The 21,255-nt window shown below is 35.0% G+C and overlaps 1 protein-coding gene across 1 annotated transcript; it reads left to right on the top strand.

The window, feature by feature from the left end:
• The first annotated feature begins 2,494 nt into the window (after positions 1 to 2,494).
• On the top strand, positions 2,495 to 4,231 carry LOC132314968 (uncharacterized). Its single transcript, XM_059813731.1, has 2 exons — positions 2,495 to 2,738; positions 3,670 to 4,231. Exons 1-2 carry the CDS (start codon positions 2,522 to 2,524, stop codon positions 3,759 to 3,761), a joined length of 309 nt encoding a protein of 102 aa, XP_059669714.1. The 5' UTR covers positions 2,495 to 2,521; the 3' UTR covers positions 3,762 to 4,231.
• Positions 4,232 to 21,255: the final 17,024 nt, after the last annotated feature.

The raw sequence follows: 21,255 nt of genomic DNA, 5'->3' as shown, positions 1-21,255 counted from the left end.
GGAATTTTTTAAGACCGAAACGGTTTTAATCGTATCTTCTGTACTGCATGCCGCTATTTTTTAAGTAGGCTTTTCTGATATAAATTGTCAGTGAACAAGTTGCTAATACTGTCTCATCTTCTGATGTTTTTCCTCGATAACTTTCTAATCATAACTCCGAAATTTTCAAGGCTGGTGCGGTTTGAATCATATCTTCGAGTCTATCCGGCTAATTGTAACTATTATTGAAGCAGATTTTTTTTGAAATAAATAAATAAGTTGCTAATACTGCCTTATCTTTTGATGTTTGTTTATACACTTTTTATATAAACGTCAATAAATTTCAGACCATAACTTGAGAATTTTCAAGGTCGGAGCGGTTTGAATCGTATTGTCTGTACCTATGTAACTGTCACTATTTTTGAAGTATACTCCTTTAATATAAATCGCCAGTGAACAAGTTGCTAATGCTATTTCATGATATTTTTTCGTGCACCATTTATATAAACGTCAATAACTTTCTAACCGTAACTAGAAATTTTTTAAGGCCGGTGCGGTTAAAATCGTATCGTCCGTGACTATCCAAATGATATTTTTAAAGTAGATTATTCTGATCGATCTAAATGGTATAGACGCGTCAAATAAAAAAATGAGACATAATAATCACGATAGCAAGTAGTGTTCTTTTCAAATTCTACATGGTTTCTCTAGTCCACAAATTAGGAGAATCAATATATAAGTGATGTAAAGGATGGTTTGTACACTTGACCACACTAAAATTGAATGATAACAAAGAGAATTTAAAATTGTTTGGTAGGTAAGCTCAATTAAATGGACCATAAGAAGTAATCCTGACCCATAATTATATAGTTACAGATGGAAAGGGGTTGCGTGTACTACATTGGAGCAGCGATATTAGACCATTTGGACGGTCATATTCCTTTAATTTTTTTGATTGGTGAGAAATAATTTTAAAAAATGAAATGTGACATTATTTTAGAGATGGGTGTTTTTCAATTATGAACCCAATCCTAAGAGATATTGATGGGGGTTCAGCAACTGATTAAGGAGAAGAAAGCTGCCATGATTTAAATTAAATCATGTAAATAAATTAAAAAAGTGAAATCTTGATTCAATAAGTCTATTTCAATCCACACGTTCATGTGATAAGATAAAATTATGTACAGCCATTAAATTTTCATTTTATTTTATTTCATCTGTATCAGGGGAAAAAATTAGTTTGATGAGTATCATCTTTTTTTCACTTGAACAATGCTGCCAAGGGGGCTCTAATGTATCTCAATCCAACATCTATGTGTCCCTAAATAGAAGTACCAACCACATTCATATTTTTTTGAAGAGTGTCATGTGTTCAAGTCTTAATGGAGACCATGTGTGTAAGAGAATTATTTTACCTTTCAGAAAAGAAAAAAAAAAAAATACCAAATACAAAAATAAAATATGTCTAGATTGATCTAGAGGAAAAAGGAATGAATATTCTTTTATTTATTTATTATTATTATTTTGTCATTGGCATAACTTACGCACATCATTCGCACACTCAATTTGTTCCTTTGAAAATTCAAATCTCACTATCACTTTAAGAGGTAGAATAAATACCACTAGGGCACAAGTCCCTTAATGAATGGATCTTCATTCTCCATATGTACAACTGATGAAGATAATTCAATACCATTTTTAATATACATATATAAATTTGTAGGTTAAGAAAAAATGATGAATATGATAATTGTAGAATAAAATAAAAGGGGTTGATAATATTCGCCCCCTCAACGTCCCAGTAAAGTCTTGAACTCACACACTTGAAAAGGTAGCTGTAGCCGCAGCCGCCGCAGGTAAGTCTAAATCTTCCGACCCCACAATAGGAGGAGCAAATTCTTGTTGAGACGGCTTATGGTTGGGGGTTGGCCTCTGATCGCAGTCTAGTAATTAGATGTGCCAAATTACGACACGACCCGCCAACACGGCTCGAACACACCACAGGATAAGCGGATTTTGGTTAACTTTAAACGGGTTCGAGTCAAAAACGGATTGACACGATTAACCCATTTATTTAAGCGTGTCGGGTTAGGGTTGAGTGGTTCAATCCATGTAACCCATTTAACTCAACATGTTATAATCGTGAATATGATATATGTAATATGTTATCTATTTAAATCCAATTATTATATATATTTAAGTCATTTAAACATAAACCTTGTTTAAGCCTTTATCATTTTTTTTTTTTTTTCTTATTTTGAATATTTAGGTTAATTGTGACAAATTTATTTTTTATTATTTGATTAAATATTAAAAGTCTGGTTTTGATAAATATGTCATTAAACAGATTAACACATTTTGTGGAACTGTGTTTTATCGTGGGAAGAAAGCCGACACGATGAGAAAGGAGGTTCAGCAACTGATTAGGGAGAAGAAAGCTGCCACGTATAGTGGAATACAAACACATGACATTCTGTCATATGCTATCCTCAGCAGCAACTCAGAGGCTGCCTGGTTCGGGTCTGAGAGCGAAATCGCAATCATGGCCTCAGGTTTAGTCATGTCAGGATTCACCAGTCCTAGGAAAAGAATATACTCGACTAGTGATGCTCATAGTTCTCCACAATCTCGTGAACATGATTGGCATCATCATACCTGTGCCGGAAAAAAGGGTTCCCCGTCCTCCTCCATCCTCTGTCAACATAAGGAAATCCACAACTACATGAAATTCGACGCAATGGTATTTTATGGTAGCCATGGTACTTTTCTTGAAGCTAGTAGTATGTATGCAGCTTTAATATTTTAACCATATATGGTTGCTATGGTTCAATGATATCTGTGTATGATAGAAACTAATTAATGTGGAAGCTAAAGTCTCTATTTCTTTGTTTGTTAGAATCATGTTACTATGATATACACCAGATTGCTGTTGGAATAAATATTTAATTGGTTTAGCTTTAGGGATGTATTTACAAATACTTGAAGTTCCGGACGGCAATTTTTAAGTTTATAGAGTCAAACTTCAAACGCGTATTTTTCTGAAAGTTTGACGCAGACATAAAAAAAAATATTATTCATTTGCTTAAATTACACTCAATATTTTTATCTCTCACTTTCGTGCACTTCTTGTGAACTAATTCTTATGAATCTTTTATATCCTTGTGGGTTTGGATTGACACAAAATCTCCATCAATTTTCACCATTATATTTTTATGAAAACAATATATTATTTGCTAAAGGGGTTCAACTATTGAATAATCATTGCGATTTGCAGCAGAAATCACGGGGTGCATACGAATTTTCATTTTTGGTGAATATGCTCCATGATCTGAACTTTTTAGAAGATGATACTCCTTTAAGAGGGATTAGATCAATATCCTGTTAGACACGTATATTTATAACACGTGTGTGGCCTATATTGCCACAATACATTTATATTCTAATCCACTGCGTCTGACACAACGTGTAAAGTTGTGGGAAGTTACAGTAGCGTGGTTGTGGAAAGTTAATGGTGGTTATCATCTGACTAGTTTAAAACAAGGGTTAGCATGATGGATTGCTCTCCTCGTTTCATTCATACAGAATCCTTACAGAGGTCCCATGCCTAACAATGTGTTGTCTCCATCAAGTACATGCATAAAGATTTGTATAAGCGTGAACATCATTAGGATTTCCAAATTTGTTTTGCAGGCATTAACCAAACTGATTTCATGGCTGGAGGTAATGCGATCTCTTTGGACTTGATAGTTTCTTTCATTTGGTATCAGAGCGATACCTTTTGACTATGTTATCCTTCGGTTTGTATGTCTGTAATATTTGTTCAGCGACTGTGTTGCCGTTCTTTTTCTGGCATATAATATCTGTTTAGCGGCTATGTCGCCGTTGTCTTTTTAGCCTGTATCCTTTATGTTCTATTTGTTCTGTATTATTTTTGGTCGGTGTGTTTCAGTTTGTAATATTTTTTCGGTACTGTTTTATCGTTTGGTTACGTTGGCCGGAATGAAGTGGTAGAATACTACACCTATAAGGATTGCGATGAATAAAGTGTTCAGACCCGAGCGGTTTAACGACTGCTTTAAATATGGGAGAATGTCATCGTGAATTTATACAGTGGGAACAACGTTGGCCTTTTTGATGGTAAAAGTGATTCAGACTCGAGCGGTTTCACGACTGCTTTAAAAAAGGGTGAATCTTATCATAAGACCATAAAGATTTGTTTTATAATGAATTTTTATTTATGCAGAATACTTTGGAGTGGTATAGTTTTGGAAATTTCTATACAAATGAAGAATACTTCAGAGTTGTATAGTTATTGCATATTAAAAAAATCCAGATCCAATATATTCTCATACATGCAGTTTATTAAAGTATGAGTATTACTACTATTTTAATGTGTATTCTTTAACCAGATATTAGCCACAGCATCTTTGGTTATTGGTTTTGTGATATAAAATAAAAATAAAAAAATAAAAAAGTTTTAATATATGATATTTATATCACATAAAGATTATGCATTAAAATGTTATAGTTCATTCATAAAAAATGTTTTATTCTGCCCTACAGGGAAATAATCATTGTTTATGAATGAACGTGGATAATAAAAAAGGGGATACAGAATTAAATTGGCAATGAATACAAATGGCCACAGGACTGTATCATTATCAGTTTAATGCCAGTAAAAAATATTTTATCCCATTATGGTTATATTTTTCAAAACTTTAGTGTATTAAAATCTCTGCCCACAGGAAAGTTATAATGACACATTGTTTTGATATGAAATTTTTTAACGTAGGTTAAGAATTTCAATAAAGTTTATTGTATAGTAGAGTAATGTTTGGCACGTTTTCTTTTTGCAGTAATTTCGTCTGGTTCTGTCAATATTGGTTCATCTCATATCCCATTTTTAACTGGTGATAATTATTCGGATTGGAAGGAGAAGATCCTTCTAACATTGGGGTGTATGGACATTGATTTGGCACTTCGTGTGGATGAACCACCCATCCCTATGGAATTGTGATACCCCTGGATTTTTAGATGCGGGTTGGCTAGGCCCACGCCCGATTACCCGAGGATATCAAACCAATTAGCAATTAACGATCACAGAATACAATTTAAGATAACAGGAATGAATAAAATGTGCTGAAAAGAAACTAGAATGACAATCCAATAATTGAAACCTCAAAATAAATATTTCCATTGATAAATAAAATTATTCTGATACAACTGATCCTCCACGAATACAAATCGTTCTCCAAATTATACAACTCGGGAATCCATCTAGTGGACCCCTAAAATATCCCACTGAACTCAAATGACTGGAACAAAAACCAAAGCCTAAAACATAAAACAAAGTCCTACAGCATCGGTGGAGTGAATGACGGTATCTACTCAGCACGATCTAGCTCTAAGACTGGAACTAACGAACACGTATAAAAATAAGAGTGGGTCAGACCCACATGTAAATTCTTCTCTAACTACAATCCAAACAGTGACCTGATAAGCAGATACACCCTAGATATCTCAACAATAGCTATCTAGTCCATACATATATATATATCCATCCTGAGGGATATTCACTGGACTACAGTAGGGGTCTCAACCTGAATAGAAGGTAACATGCGAAAACGCACCCAAAGGTGGGCATGAGTACCTAGACCTAACAGGGTACACCTTAACCTACTATAGCCAGCTACGCATCCACTGCATATACGCACCCTAACCAACGAGTCTGAGACTCAAGCTCATCTCGTGGTACCATAACCATATATTTAAAGTCTATTTATATCCATCCATATGAACTCCAATAAATTGTTCAGCTTATTCAACTGCACAGACTTATATAAGAGATCCAGTAAGTTGTTCAGCTTATTCAACTGCACAGACTTAAATATAAGGAGAATTATGTTTTTTTTTTTTATAATTCGTATCCTTATTCCAAAATATATAGGACTGAGTATTTTGAATCAGTTTGTCCCTAGTATGCCACCGTCCCATACCGGTGCATACAATCCACAAAATCCATATAATTGATCGAACAGGTAAAGCTGTTCTCCAATTAAAATCCATAAGGTAGGAATTAGCGTTTTGAGTTAAACCATACCTAGTATGTCACCGTCCCATACCGGTGAATACAATCCTCCATATTCATGTAAATTATAACATATAAATAATAAGCAAGTAATTTACAGTCCGAAACCAAATATCAATAGCATTGTAGAAAAGTGTTTTAAGTTTCAGCAATTTAAATCCAAGAGTTAAACCATGTATTGTTTAACAATTCAACAACTAGCATCCTAAATATGCATAGATCAGTTTTAATGAATCAACTACTCTATCATGCGTTTAAATAAGTTTTGTAATCATGTTATAGTCCAAACAATTGCTAAATCAATTTAAGCAATTTAATTCTTTCCATCCGGTAACAACGTACTAAGTTCTATACTCGTACTCTGTTTTATCCCTTTACACACTATGCCCCAAGTCCAATTTTTTAATAAAAAGACTTCACCATGTATTTAAAATTTAGTTGAGAATTATGATTTAGCAGTTTCAGTTGTCAAACTAAAACTAGACAACAAATCTCCTTCCAGCCGTTAACCGTACGCCTAGTTGTTAAATTAGCGCACTGTTAATTTCATTCACTTAGAGGTCAACCTTACTCAATTTAAGGACTTAATAACACTCAACACCAACCTTCTAATCCCTCTGTAAAAACCCCAGAGTCAATAAAACAGTTCCTATGCTCTAACAGTAACCAAACAGTTCGTAAAAAAAAATTCCAGAAAAACACTATTAGAAAGAGCCTGCTCTAAATTCAAAGAGCAGGCTCTTTTTGAGCCTGGAGCTGGCTCTATGGACTTTAGAGCCGGCTCAATGAGTGTGGGAGCCGGCTCCCACTTCCATGGAGCCGGCTCTCACCTCCTTTGAGAGCTTCAATCCCTGTTCTGCTCCGTTTCAGTCCGTCTGCTCCCTCTCTGATTAATTCCTACCACTCTGTTGGGTTCTAAAACTAATCTTAGGAGTCTTAATTGAGTCTAGAAGCATCCCCAAGGTTGTTTACAATAACTGGGACCAATTACAGATGTTAGATTTAGCCATTAACCTAGCATGTTTACAGTACGAAATTTAAACTGACTTGCAACATCCATTCCATTCCAACTCCTCTGTTCCTCTTCATCATTGAACCTAAAGATCTTATATCATCATAGTAACATCCCCATGATTTATTTATAGAGGTTAAAGGCAATTACAGAGACTAAAATTGCTTAACAACATAACATGCTTAAAACAGAAAATTGATCAAGACTTGAAACAAGCTTGCACGCATTATACCAGAATAAAATTTAACACGTAAAGATCATCAATATATTATATAGTAAGCATGTAAGTTCTGATTTAATAATTTATTAAACTCTAGAGATTATCTAGTTGCACAAAACACAAGCCAGAGGGAAGGAGGAAGAGAAGAACTTGACTGTGATTTCAGTAATGAAATCTCGACGTCGTCTCTAAGTTTCCGGCAACTGCTAACTTCCTTCAAGCCTCCTATGGGTTTGACTTAATCCACCACAACCCTACCTTGATCCTCTCTATTCTTCTCCTTGGTAGCTCTTATGATTTCCTCTGTTCTCCCAACTCTCTCTTTGTTATGTTTTATTTCCACTGTGCCGTGAATAAGGTTCTCCCAACCCTCAGTAAAAACTCATACACGTATATATATAGTCACTTAGAAAACCCTAATTAAACTAGAGCTAAGACAGAAACCCTAATCAAACTAGAGTCGGCCGATAAAATCCTAATCATATACATATATAACAGATACCTATATGACGTCCCAATAAAACCCTAATCTTTAAATAAATAAATGAAAACAAATAATTAAATTAAAATAGTAAATCAAAGAATTAAAACTACATCATTTAAATCAACTTACCAAATAAACCAATTCAATTAAATCAAATAACCAATTAAATTACACAATTAAATCAAATAATGAAAAAAACAATTAAACATCTAAGAAACTAGTCACATAAAAATGAAATACAAATAATTAAAATTTCAATTTTATCCTTTTTTAAAACTAGGGGTATTACAGGAATCAAGTACGCCAAGTGAAAGGGCTTTTTATGAGAGGTGGGAGCGATCAAATCACTTAAGTATATGTCTCATTAAAAGTCATATTGGGAAAAACATAAAGAGTTCAATTCCTGAATGTACTAAGGCAAAAGAATACATGACAGCAATTGAACAACAGTTTGTAAGTTCCGATAAAGCATTGGCTAGCACTCTAATGACCAAATTATCATCAATGAAGCATATGGGTAATAAAGGGATCCATGAACATATTATGGAAATGAGAGATATAACTGCCCAAATGAACTCATTGGAGTTTACCTTTTCAGAGACGTTTCTTGTCTAATTTATACTCAACTCCCTGCCTGCTGAATATGGGCCATTCAAGATTTCTTATAACACACATAAGGAAAAATGGCCAGTTAATGAATTGCTTACCATGTGTGTTTAAGAGGAAGGGAGATTGAATCAGGAGAAGCTAGAAAGTGCTCATCTAGCGACTCATGGAAAGGGACATATAAAAAAGGGTGTGCAATTTAAGAAGTAGGGGAATGCATCAACTAGCAAAGTTGACGATAAGGGTACCATCAAATACTTCTTCTACAAAAAGAAAGGGCACATGAAAAAGGAATGTCCAAAGTATAAGACTTGGCTGCTTAAAAAGGGTAATCTTTTTTCCTTTGTGTGTTATGAATCAAATGTAGTTAATACATTTAATGATGCTTGGTGGATTGATTCTGGTTCTACAATTCACATTGCCAATACCATGTAAGATTTAATCAACCTAAGGAGACTGACGAAAAGTGAACGTTTCATCTATTCGGGAAACAAGATGAGTTCACATGTGGAGGCGGTTGGAACCTACAGACTCTCATTACCATCTGGCTCTACATTAAAACTTGAAAGAACTTTTTATATTCCAACTATTTCAAAAAATTTGATTTCTATTTCGAAACTTGTTGGATTTGGTTTTAGTTTTAATTTCTTTAATACTTCTTTAAGTATTGTAAAAGATTATGTTGTTATTGGTAATGGTATTTTGGTTGATGGTTTATATAAATTAGATTTAAACCCTAATATTGACCATAATCACTTAACCTTGCATGGAAATATTGGCATCAAGCGTAAGGCTAAAACAGAGAAATCTTATTCATTATGGCATAGGAGATTAGGACATATCTCCTTACAAAGAATTAAAAAATTAGTAAATGATGAAGTACTTGATACTCTTGACTTTTCTAATTTTGGTATTTGTGTGGACTGCATAAAGGGTAAGCAGACTAACAAAACCAATAAGGGTGCCAGAAGGAGTTCTCAAGTTTTAGAGATCATACACACTAATATATGAGGACCTTTTCAAATTTTATGTTTCAATAGTCAAAAATATTTTGTCACCTTTATTGACGATTGCACACGTTTTATGTATCTTTACCTTCTAAATGATAACAGTGAAGAACTTGATGTTTTTAAATCATATAAGGTGGAGGTAGAGAAACAAAAGGAAAAATAAATCAAGATAGTGCGATCAGATAGAGGAGGAAAATATTATGGTAGATATACAGAACAAAGACAAAGACCAGGTCCATTTACAAAATTCCTTATGGAGAATGGCATTATGGCACAATATTCGATGCCAGGCACACCAAAACAAAATGGTGTATCAGAAGAAGGAATCGAATGCTAATGGATATAGTAAGAAGTATGATTAGTAATTCTTCTCTCCCTTTATCTTTATGGAGTGAGGTTTTAAAAACCGCTATGTATATCTTAAACAGGGTTCCAACCAAATCGATTCCAAAAACACCCTTTGAGTTATGGAATGGTTGGAAACCAAGTTTAGGACACTTACACATATGGGGTTGTCCAGTTGAGGTCAGGGTGTACAATCCTATAGAGAAAAGTTGGACTTAAAGATAATAAGTGGGTTTTTTATTGGCTATGTAGAAAAGTCCAAAGGATTCAAGTTTTATTGTCCTTCATATAAACCCATTATTGTTGAGGCGAGAAATGCTAGGTTTCTTGAGGATATTGACATTTGTGGGAATGAATAACCTCGAAATTTAATTTTTGAAGAAACACGGGATTTGGTTGTTAGACCTGTGACTAAAGAACCTTTACCTATACTTCAAGACATTTCTCAAGATGTTATTATGGAAGAACAGGTAAATCAAGAAGTTCCTACCCACGAGAACCGTGTTGATAATGAACCTGTTCTAAATGAATATATAGAGTTAAGAAGGTCCTCAAGAGTAAGAAAACCTGCAATCCCCTCTAATTATATTGGAATTGATAAAGACCCAATTACGTTTTCACAAGCCATGAGTGGAAAAAATTCAAGGTTATGGTATGATGCCATGTTAGAGGAACTTGACTCTATGGCTAAAAATCAAGTCTGGGATTTGGTTCAATTGCCAGAAGAGGCTAATGCAGTTGGCTGTACATGGGTTTATAAGACTAAAAGAGACCCAAAAGGCAAGATTGAACGATATAAGGCCAGACTTGTAGCCAAAGGGTATACCCAAAGGGAAGGCATTGATTACCATGATACATTTTCTCTCATTTCTACAAAGGATTCTTTTCATATTATCATGGCATTGGTGGCTCATTTTGATTTAGAGTTACATCAAATGGATGTGAAAACGGCATTTCTTAATGGGGACTTGAATAAGGAGGTATATATGAAACAACCTGAAGGTTTTCATTAAGATAAAGAAAACAGCATGGTTTGCAAACTCAAGAAATCCATATATGGGTTGAAACAAGCTTCACGTCAGTGGTATTACAAATTTCATGATGTTATCTCTTATTTTGGGTTTAAAGAGAACATCGTTGATCAATGTGTATACCTTAAGGTTAGTGAGAGTAAGTTCATTCTTTTGATCCTATATGTGGATGATATTTTGCTTGCCAATAACGACTTAGGGTTGCTACATGAAGTTAAAGAATTTCTCTCTAGAAATTTTGATATGAAAGATATGGGTGAAGCATCCTATATCATTGGCATAGAAATTTATAGAGATAGATCCCCAGGATTGATTGGATTATTCCAAAAGGCCTATATCAATAAAGTTTTAGAGAGATTTCAAATGTTGGGTTGTGTTTCAAGTGTTGCTCCTATTGTCAAGGGTGATAAATTCAGTCTAAATCAGTGCCCAAGAAATGATTTAGAAAGGGAAGAGATGAAAGTCATTCCTTATGCATCTGCAGTAGGATGTCTAATGTATGTGCAAGTATGTAGTAGACCAGACATTGCATTTGCAGTAGGAATGTTAGGCAGATACCAAAGTAATCCAGGAATGGATCATTGGCGAGCTGCAAAGAAAGTGATGCGATATCTATAAGGGACAAAGGATTACATGCTGACATATAAAAGATCAGATCTTTTGGAAGTGGTTGGATATTCTGATTCTGATTTTGGAGGATGCATTGACTCTTGAAAGTCAACATCAGGATATGTATTCCTCTTTACAGGAGGAGCTATCTCGTGGAAAAGCTCAAAACATAAATCAATTACTTCCTCTACTATGGAGGCGGAATACGTAACATATCATGAGGCTACAGGACATGCCTTATGGTTACGGAATTTTATCACATATCTTATACACTTAAATTCTTTAGATAAAGTTTTAGTTCTCAAACCTATAAAGAAAATAAGTGTGTCAATATTGGCCAAGTGGGAGAATGTTAGACATGTATATTTATAACACGTGTGTGGCCTATATTGCCACAATACATTTATATTCTAATCCACTGCGTCTGACATAACGTTACATGTTGTGGGAAGTTACAGCAGCGTGGTTATGGGAAGTTGATGGTGGTTATCATCTAACTAGTTTAAAACATAGGTTAGCATGATGTATTACTCTCTTTCGTTTCATTCATACAGAATCCTTACAGAGGTCCCATGCCTAACAAAAGTAGTCTGTGTTGTCTCCATCAAGTACACGCATAAAGATTTGTATAAGCGTGAACATCATTAGGATTTCCAAATTTGTTTTGCAGGCATTAACCAAATTGATTTCATGGTTGGAGGTAATGCGATCTCTTTGGACTTGATAGTTTCTTTCATATCCATGTCTATTTGAAGGGGTTGTTGACACATTAAACTTACACAACTCCACCTAGGTGTAATATGGATCTTTGAATTTGTAATGCAACTTAGAAGTTTTGACGGTTGTGTGAAGTATATATTTTGTAATTGACATATTTTATTGTCAAAACGTGTCCCATCTAATTTTTAGTTTCTTTTTAAGTTTCGATTTCGGTAGGAGAATTATATATGCAAGTCTACTCTGAATAAATGAGAACATCATTATAAGGGAGCGAGGACACACATTGCACATATTATATTTTATGTTGGATTGAGAGCTTTGAAAATTTTAAATTAAAACAAATGTTATTTTAACCCTCAACTAAAGTTCAACCGGGCCGGTTTTATTTTAGAACACAATCAGTTGCACTTTTCATAGGTTAAAAAATGTGGTAAGTGCAAGAAACACCCCTAAATTATACATTTCATAGCACTTTTATCCCCTATTTAAAAAGGTGTGCAAAAAACATCCCTATTTTTTTCAATTTATGCGAAAACATCCCTTAATTAATATAATACCTATTTTACCCTTTTATGCTTCCAAAAATGCCCCTACTCTCATTTTCTCTTTTCTCTTTTAACCCTTTTTCTTTCTCCCAAGGGGCTGCTGATAGAGACCGATAAGAACAAAGTATAGTTCAGTGGGTTGGCAAGGCAATTTTTAAGTTTATAGAGTCAAACTTCAAACGCGTATTTTTCTGAAAGTTTGACGCAAACATAAAAAAATATTATTCATTTGCTTAAATTACACTCAATATTTTTATCTCTTACTTTCATGCACTTCTTGTGAACTAATTATTACGAATATTTTATATCCTTGTGGGTTTGGTTTGACACAAAATCTCCATCAATTTTCACCATTATATTTTTATGAAAACAGTATATTATTTGCTAAAGGGGCTCAACTATTGAATAGTCATTGCGATATACAGCAGAAATCATGGGTTGCATACGAATTTTCATTTTTGGTGAATATGCTCCATGATCTGAACTTTTTAGAAGATGATACTCCTTTCACAGGGATTAGATCAATATCCATGTCTATTTGAAGGGGTTGTCGACGCATTAAACTTACATAACTCCACCTAGGTGTAATACGGATCTTTGAATTTGTAATGCAACTTAAAGTTTTGACGGTTGCATGCATGAAGTATATATTTTGTAATTGACATATTTTATTGTCAAAACATGTCCCATCTAATTTTTAGTTTCTTTTTAAGTTTCAATTTCGGTAGGGGAATTATATATGCAAGTCTACTCTGAATAAATGAGAACATCATTATAAGGGAGTGAGGACACGCATTGCACATATTATATTTTATGTTGGATTGAGAGCTTTGAAAATTTTAAATTGAAGCACATGTTATTTTAGCCCTCAACTAAAGTTCAACCGGACCGGTTTTATTTTAGAACACAATCAGTTGCACTTTTCATAGGTTAAAAAATAGCTACGAGTAAAAGTACAATATGTTGCATTTACAAACAGAACGTACCAGTTGCACTTATTCAAATAGAAAATGAAAGTTATTTTGAAGTCAAATTCCTTTTTTGTTAGGTTTTAGAGAGAAACTTTGGTATGAAATTGGTAAGTTTTTTAAAACTTATTAGGTCTCTTTAAACTACTATATATTCTTTTTTATCTTTAAAAATATACTGCTCTAGTGATATAGTTTTCGAAACCCTAGAGAGCTATAGTGAGATTTTGTAGGGATTATTTATTTTTTCACATTGAAAACACATGTACTACACACACGAGTGATTTATGATGTGGTGCTCTTAATGATCAGAGTTTGTACCAATCGAATTTCTATTGCTACCAGTTGTTAAAGTAGATTTATTCTTTCAACTTCAATAGTTCAAATTGAAGAAAATGAGGAAGAGATCACACTTTGAAGGGGTCAAAATATTCGCGAATTATTCGTGATCTATTAATTATCCTTCTACAGGGATTAACTGAGTTAAGCCGAACGTTAAGCATGTTTGGATAGGGAATCGCAAAGCCAAAGACATTCAGCAATTGATTCTTGGTAGAGTGAATGTGTGTCAGTTTAAGTCGAAGTTTATTATATTTTACTTCAACTATAATAGATCTTTTTGTTCGGGACCGCGTGACAGTTTTCGAGATTTTTCATCGTAATTGAATGATTTTCTCCAATTAGGGTTTACTTGCTAAAATTATGATGTCAAGATTCAACCCTATTTTTACTTTACTTCGGTAAAATTAATATTTTACAAAAATCAAGTAAAAGGGTAAGTCGAGCTTATTCACCCCACTCTAGGTTAATCCATTCTTTTATTCCACAACAAAAAAATATATAATTTTAATTAAACGCACTTTCCAATTTTTGATTTCAAATTTTAGAAAATAGGTGAACATGATTTTACTCTCTATTTTAACTTCAAGAATTCGAAATTATGATTTTACTTTCAGGTGAAAAAAAAATAGGAATCACTTCCTGTTAGTAACTGTTGTGGTTTTGTGGAGTCTGATTAGGTGGAAAAATTTTAAGAAGATTTAATTATATGGAAGCTTCAAGAGTACTGAATTTTAGGGAAAATTCAGTTTCCTAATCTGATTTGACTTCCTTATTGGTTTAAGGAAAATTCTGTTTCCTGATCTGATTTAATTTCCTTATTGATTTTGGATTCTACAAAAGGCAAGTTCTTGTAGGACAAGTTTGGGACTCTATAAATTCAGGTGAAAATTAGAGATAAATTTGTGCCAATACAAGAGAGAGCAATTGAGAGAGATTGAGAGAGAATTCTCCTTGTAATTCTTCATCTTTTTCATAGTGATTTTGTTCGGTGTGCTCCATAGACATAGCCCTAAGATTTAGGTGAACCATGTATATCTTGTGTTCTTGTGTGTGATTTTTTTTTTTTTTTATTCTTCGTGATTGCTTGTTTATTCCTTGAACAGTGTTGTTTATTTTGCGTTTCCGCCACAACAACTGGTATCAAATCTGGTTGATTGTGTAGTGCAACTCTAACAACTGGTATCAGAGCCTTTGGTTGAGAACCTAGGGCACAGAAGGTGTTTGACGAAATTTTGAAAGTCTTTCAATCAGATCTGTCCATTTGAGTGGGAGTAATGACATCAGAAGATAAGACATCCACATCCATGATCGAGAAGTTCGATGGCACAAACTTCAATTTCTGGAAGATGCAAATTGAAGACCTTTTGTTTCGAAAAAATCTGTATCAACCTTTGGGAGAGAAGCCAGGGGATACAAAGGATGCAGAATGGGAATTACTTGATAGGAAGGCTCTTGGCACCGTCAGATTGACGTTGTCAAAGTTAGTTGCCTTCAATATCAAGAACGAGAAGACGACGAAATCTCTCATGGCAGCCCTTTCTAGTATGTATGAATAGCCTTTTGCAGCGAACAAGGTGCACTTGATTAAGAAGTTGTTCAACATGAAGATGGTCGAAGGTGGTAAGTTCAACGAATATCTAAATGCGTTCAATGAGATAGTTGGGCAATTAGAGTCTGTTGATAACGACTTCAAAGACGAGGTCCAAGCATTGCTAATTCTAAAGCAGTTACCTAAGAGTTGGAGTGGCACAGTTACAGTGATTAGTAGCTCTGCAGGGAAGACCAAGTTGAAGTTTGATGAAGTTATGAGCATGATTCTAACTGAAGAAATTAAAAAGTAAACAACAGTGGTTTCCACCAGTAGTTCGGCGTTGAATGTTGAAAGCAGAGACAAGGGTTCAAACAAGAAGAAGGGCAACAGTATAGAAACAGAGGCAGATCCAAGTCAATGAATGGAAGGACACAGTTTCAAAATGTCAGGAATTCCATAGATCTCAGTGACGTTGAGTGTTGGAATTATGGAAAGAAGGGACATTACCGTGTTGATTACAGACTTCCAAAGAAGGGAACCGAACGAAAAACTGAAGCAAACTTTATCTCAGAAGAATCAAATAATGCATTGATATGCTCTTTGAATAATAAGGCGGAGTCATGGGTTTTAGATTCTGGCGCATCGTTTCATGGCACCTCAAACAAAGAGCTATTTAATAGCTATGAACCAAGTAACCTTGGTAAGGTGTATCTTGGTGATGACCAGCCTTACAACATCATTGGCAAGGGTGAATTGCAAATCAAGTTGAATGGGTCAGCTTGGAAGTTAAAGGACGTGAGACACATCCCTGACTTGAGGAAGAATTTGATTTCGGTAGGACAATTGTTAGATGAAGGTTTTGTTATAACCTTCAATGGAGACTCGTGGAAAGTTTTCAGAGGTGCTATGACCATTGCACGTGGTAAGAAATCTGGCACTCTCTACACAACTACCAGTGCTTGTGGGTCTATAGCAGTTGCAGAAAACAGAGAAGATCACAACCTTTGGCACCAAAGACTAGGTCACATGAGTGAAAGGGGGCTCAAAATTATACACTCAAAAGGAAAACTACCAGGCATACGGGCAATTGATATTGACTTCTGTGAGAGTTGCGTGATGGGTAAGCAGAAGAGGGTCAGTTTCAAGAAAAGTGGCAGAGATCTCAGAAAGGAGAAACTTGAGCTAGTTCACACAGACGTTTGGGGGCCAACCACTATTTCATCAATTGGCGGAAAATCCTACTTCATGACTTTCATTAATGATTACACGAGGAAGGTATGGGTTTATTTTTTAAAGCACAAATCTGAGGTATTTGATGTGTTTAAGAAGTGGAAGGCCATGGTGGAGAATGAGACAAGTTTAAAGTTCAAGAGGTTGAGATTAGACAATGGTGGTGAGTATGAAGACACTGGGTTCAAGAAGTTCTGTTTTGATAATGGGATCAGATTAGAGAGGACTGTGCAAGGAACCCCACAGCAGAACGGGGTGGCAGAACGGATGAACCAAACATTGACAAAAAGAGCCAGAAACATGTGTATATATTCGGGTCTACCCAAACAGTTTTGGGCAGAAGCGGTCAATACAGCATCCTACCTAATAAATCGTGGACCATCGGTGCCTTTGGAGCATCAAGTACTAGAAGAGTTATGGAGTGGCAAAGAGGTATATCTTTCATGGTTGAAAGTTTTTGGTTGTATTGCATATGCGCATATTAGTGACCATGCTAGGGGAAAGCTCGACCCCAAGTCACTAAAATGCATCTTCGTTGGGTATGGCAGAGATGAGTTTGGTTATCGACTCTGGAATAATCAGAACAAGAAAATCATAAGAAGTAGAGATGTGATTTTCAACGAGAAGGTGATGTACAAGGATAGAGATACAGCACAGTTAACTAGTCCTGTACAGAGTAAGCCCGAGTTTGTTGAGTTGGATGATGATCCAGAGAGCATTAATACGGAGCAGACAGATGAGGGTTCTTGGCCAGAACTCACAGAGCATAGTTCACCGCATATTCCAACTCCTATGCCTGCACCCAAAAGGTCTACTCAACCTCATGTACCGAATAGGAAATATTTGGATTATATGTTGTTCACAGATAATGGTGAGCCTGAATACTATGATGAAGCATGTCAAGTTGAAGATGCTAGCAAGTGGGAGCTTACAATGGAAGATGAGATGAAGTCCCTTATCTCTAACAAAACATGGAAACTATCCAAGTTGCCCATGGGGAAGAAAGCTCTTCACAATAAATGGGTGTACAGGGTGAAAGAGGAGCATGATGGTTCCAAGAGATACAAGGCGAGAATGGTGGTCAAAGGCTTTCAGCAAAAACAAGGCATTGACTACACAGATATTTTTTCCCTGGTTGTGAACTGAGTACCATTCGCTCAGTTCTTAGCATTGTTGCAGTAGAAGGGTTGCACCTTGAGCAGTTAGATGTCAAACTATTTTCCTCCATGGTGACCTTAAGGAGGAGATTTACATGCAACAACCGGAGGGTTTCTCAGTCAAAGGGAAAGAGAGAGAAACTAGTGTGCGAGTTGAAGAAAAGCTTTTATGGTTTGAAGCAAGCCCTGAGGAAATGGTACAAGAAGTTTGATGGTTTTATGAAGCGACATGGCTACAACAAGTGCAATGTTGACCATTGCTGTTACTTCAAGAGGTTCAAGTCAAGTTTCATTATCCTTCTACTTTATGTTGATGACATGTTAGTGGCAGGTTCTGATTTTGAAGAAATTAGCAAATTGAAGAAGCAGTTGTCTAGTGAATTCAAGATGAAGGATCTTGGTGCAGTGAAGCAGATTCTTAGGATGAGGATTAGCAGAGACAAACATAAAGGTATTTTACAGTTGTCTCAGGCTGTGATAAGTGCTTAAATGTTGCACATTTCAGCACCTAAGCTAAGGTATTTCAGTCTTTGCATCTATCTTAATTTTATATTTTAGTCCTAATTTATGTTTATGTGTATTTCAGGGCAATAAAGTTAAAATGAGCTAAGAACGGTCCAATTAAGCCTTTTTGGAGTTAAGCAAAGATTTTCAGACAATGGCACAAAGCGGTCAATTTCGGGCCTTTGATGATGTTCCCAAAGATGGAGAAGCAAACCAAATAGCCCAGGACAAAAATGGAGCTGAATAAGGCTTAAAGGAATTTGTCAACTCTGAGGGGATCGATCCCCAGGGTGGGGGATCGATCCCCCAGGACTTAGCAACATTACAGTTTTTATTTAATTTTTGGGCTCATTTTGGAAACTGTTGGGCTTTAATGAGATTGTTACTTAAGGCCCAGTGAGCCATTAGATTAGGGTTAGTTTTAGTTTTTATTTAAGTAAAGATTATTAGAGAAAAAAAAAAAAAAAAAGAGTTTTATTTTATTTTTTTTTCTGTATCGTAGTATCGTATTTTCTCTCTGGAAAAACACGCGAAGAAAGGGAAAAAGAAGAACAGGCTAGGGTTTGGAAGAAAAGTTCAGAGAAGATGAAGCAGATGATGGGGATTGTCCTATCTTCGACTCCATCAACCATGAGTGGCTGATTCTTCTACTTAGGGTTGGATAAACCCTAAGCATGTAACCTATTCTCTCTCTCTTTTCATACTTTTTGGGGATTAATTTATGTAATTAGTGTATAGTCTTGAATATTATGAATTAAATTCTTCCAATTGATTATCTGTATTAATCTCATATTGTCTTATGTGCGGTTGATTGATAAACAAATTTTACACACGAATTCTTTGTTAATTGATTCTTGTGATGGCTATGCATGGTATTGCTTAGTTGTAATTGTGTTTCAAATTGATGAAAAATGCTTACATTTGATGGATGGTACTACATGTTTAGGTTAATTTGTTGTTTAATTAGTTTTAAATTCATGTTTAATTAGTTTAATTTAAGTTTAATTAATTTAATTGCAATTCAATTATTAGGTAAGTAGACCATCCATACTTATGTTTGAATTCCATACTTTTTGTCACAATTGCATTATCTTCTAGATTAATGTGTGTTAAATTTGTAACTTGGATTGATAAATCATGCTTTGAATGGGTGAATTGCACTACACTTAGTTTAATTGTCATTAGGTAGTTGATTCATGCTTGAAATTGATGGTTTACACTTTTCATTGCTCTTGTTAGCCACATATAGATTACATAGTCTTATTTCCCCAATTAGTTGAAAGTGAGTGAGTTAGGGAATGTGCTTAGTGGTGAATCCTACACCCTAAGTCTCTTTCCAATCTCTTAAACTCTATTTCTTTATTGCAATCATTTAGTTTAAAATTAGTTTTAATCACAAACAAAACCCTTTTGGCAATCACATAAGCACTAAAGTAGAATTCAATTCTGGAAAACCTATAATTGTTTAGATCTCTTGGGACGATCCCTGCTCACTTCATACTCCATAGTATAAGTGTTTAGTGGTTTTATAAATTTTAAAATATGGTGCCCACTTGACATTATTTCTAAACCTAAAGTGTTGTGTATTATTTTGTGCACACGCTCGGTCGCACCATAGTTTTGGCGCCGCTGCCGGGGATCTAACTGTTTTTAAAGAATTGAATTAGACATTAGTTCTTTGTTGATTGTTTACTTTTAAGTCATTTTTATTTTTATTTTCTCATTTAATGTGCAATTAGGTATTTGATACAAGAAAGGTGAACATTGGAGCTTAAAGCAATCATTGGAATTTGGAGTTGCTTAAGGACCTTTGTAAGCAATTCTTACCCTAATTGTTCATTTTTCTATGCTTGCGAGATAGTCCTTGTTGAGGCTTTCATAATGCTTAAATATTTTATCTAAGCATAGGTCCTTGTCGAGGCCATTACTTTCATTGTTATATGCATGAGCCATTGTCGAGGCAATTATTTTATGGTTTTTGGATTGTGAATGTGAATGGAGCTCTTATTTGATCCAAGTTTGGGGGAAAATTTTACCCTTTATCCTTATGCATCTCCATCATATCATGATCCTTATGAGAGTGAGTCCAATGCATTTCATGAATCATCATCATATAATGGACTTGATCACTCTTATGACTACTACCCTCCCCCACCATTTTATGAGGAACCATCTCCATTAACTTACTCTCCCGGATTTGAAAATAAAATGTTAGCTCTAATTGATGAACTTAATGAAAGGAAACAACTTATTAATTCTCATTCTCATAGGCTAGCCATACTAAAAGCTCAAGTGGAGGAAATTGCAAGTACTCTTTCTTGTCAAGAGGAAGAGGAAGAAGAGGCAAGTCAATTAATGACTAATCAAAGTGAGCAAAACATGATAATAGAAGAGGGTGAGGCAAGTAAGTTAGTGACTAATCCAATAGAGCATAAATTGAATTATGAGGACATTCCTTGTAATCTTGAACATGAGGAAATTGATACTATAGAGAGTGAGGAGTTGTTGACCACTATAGAGGTAGGAGAGGAAAAGGAGGAACTTGTAAAAGAGAACCTTCCTTTTATTATCTCCAACGACCCTCTTGAGGCGTGCCTTTTGAAAATGTATGAAGGATGTGGTTTTAACATCGAAAGCTCCACATATGAAGTGAACTCTCTAATGAACTCCATAGCTAACTTGGAAAGTGAAGAGATGGTGATCAGTGAGGAAGAGAAAAGGGATGAAAAGAGTGCATTTCCTAATAATTCAATTGAGTCTTTGAAAGACGTTGCTTTGCCAAGTGCAAGACTGTCCATTATTGATTTCATTTTCAAGACCATTGATGAAAGGAAAAAAATTGCATCTTACATCATTTCTTTTCAAGTCATTCTT

Source organism: Cornus florida, unplaced genomic scaffold (assembly GCF_030987335.1).
Source record: "Cornus florida cultivar Cherokee Brave unplaced genomic scaffold, ASM3098733v1 CherokeeBrave_3.0.0_Hap2_Chr06, whole genome shotgun sequence".
Taxonomy (NCBI): domain Eukaryota; kingdom Viridiplantae; phylum Streptophyta; class Magnoliopsida; order Cornales; family Cornaceae; genus Cornus; species Cornus florida.
The sequence above is the reverse complement of the archived record's forward strand: the minus strand, read 5'-3'. Positions and strand labels throughout refer to the sequence as shown.

Bases quoted from the DNA above. Each gene is read 5' to 3' on its own strand.
- LOC132314968 (XM_059813731.1), top strand. From the start codon at position 2,522: ATGGCCTCAGGTTTAGTCATGTCAGGATTCACCAGTCCTAGGAAAAGA. The intron at 2,739-3,669 runs GTACTTTTCTTG...TTTGTTTTGCAG, and splicing joins GGTATTTTATGGTAGCCATG to GCATTAACCAAACTGATTTC.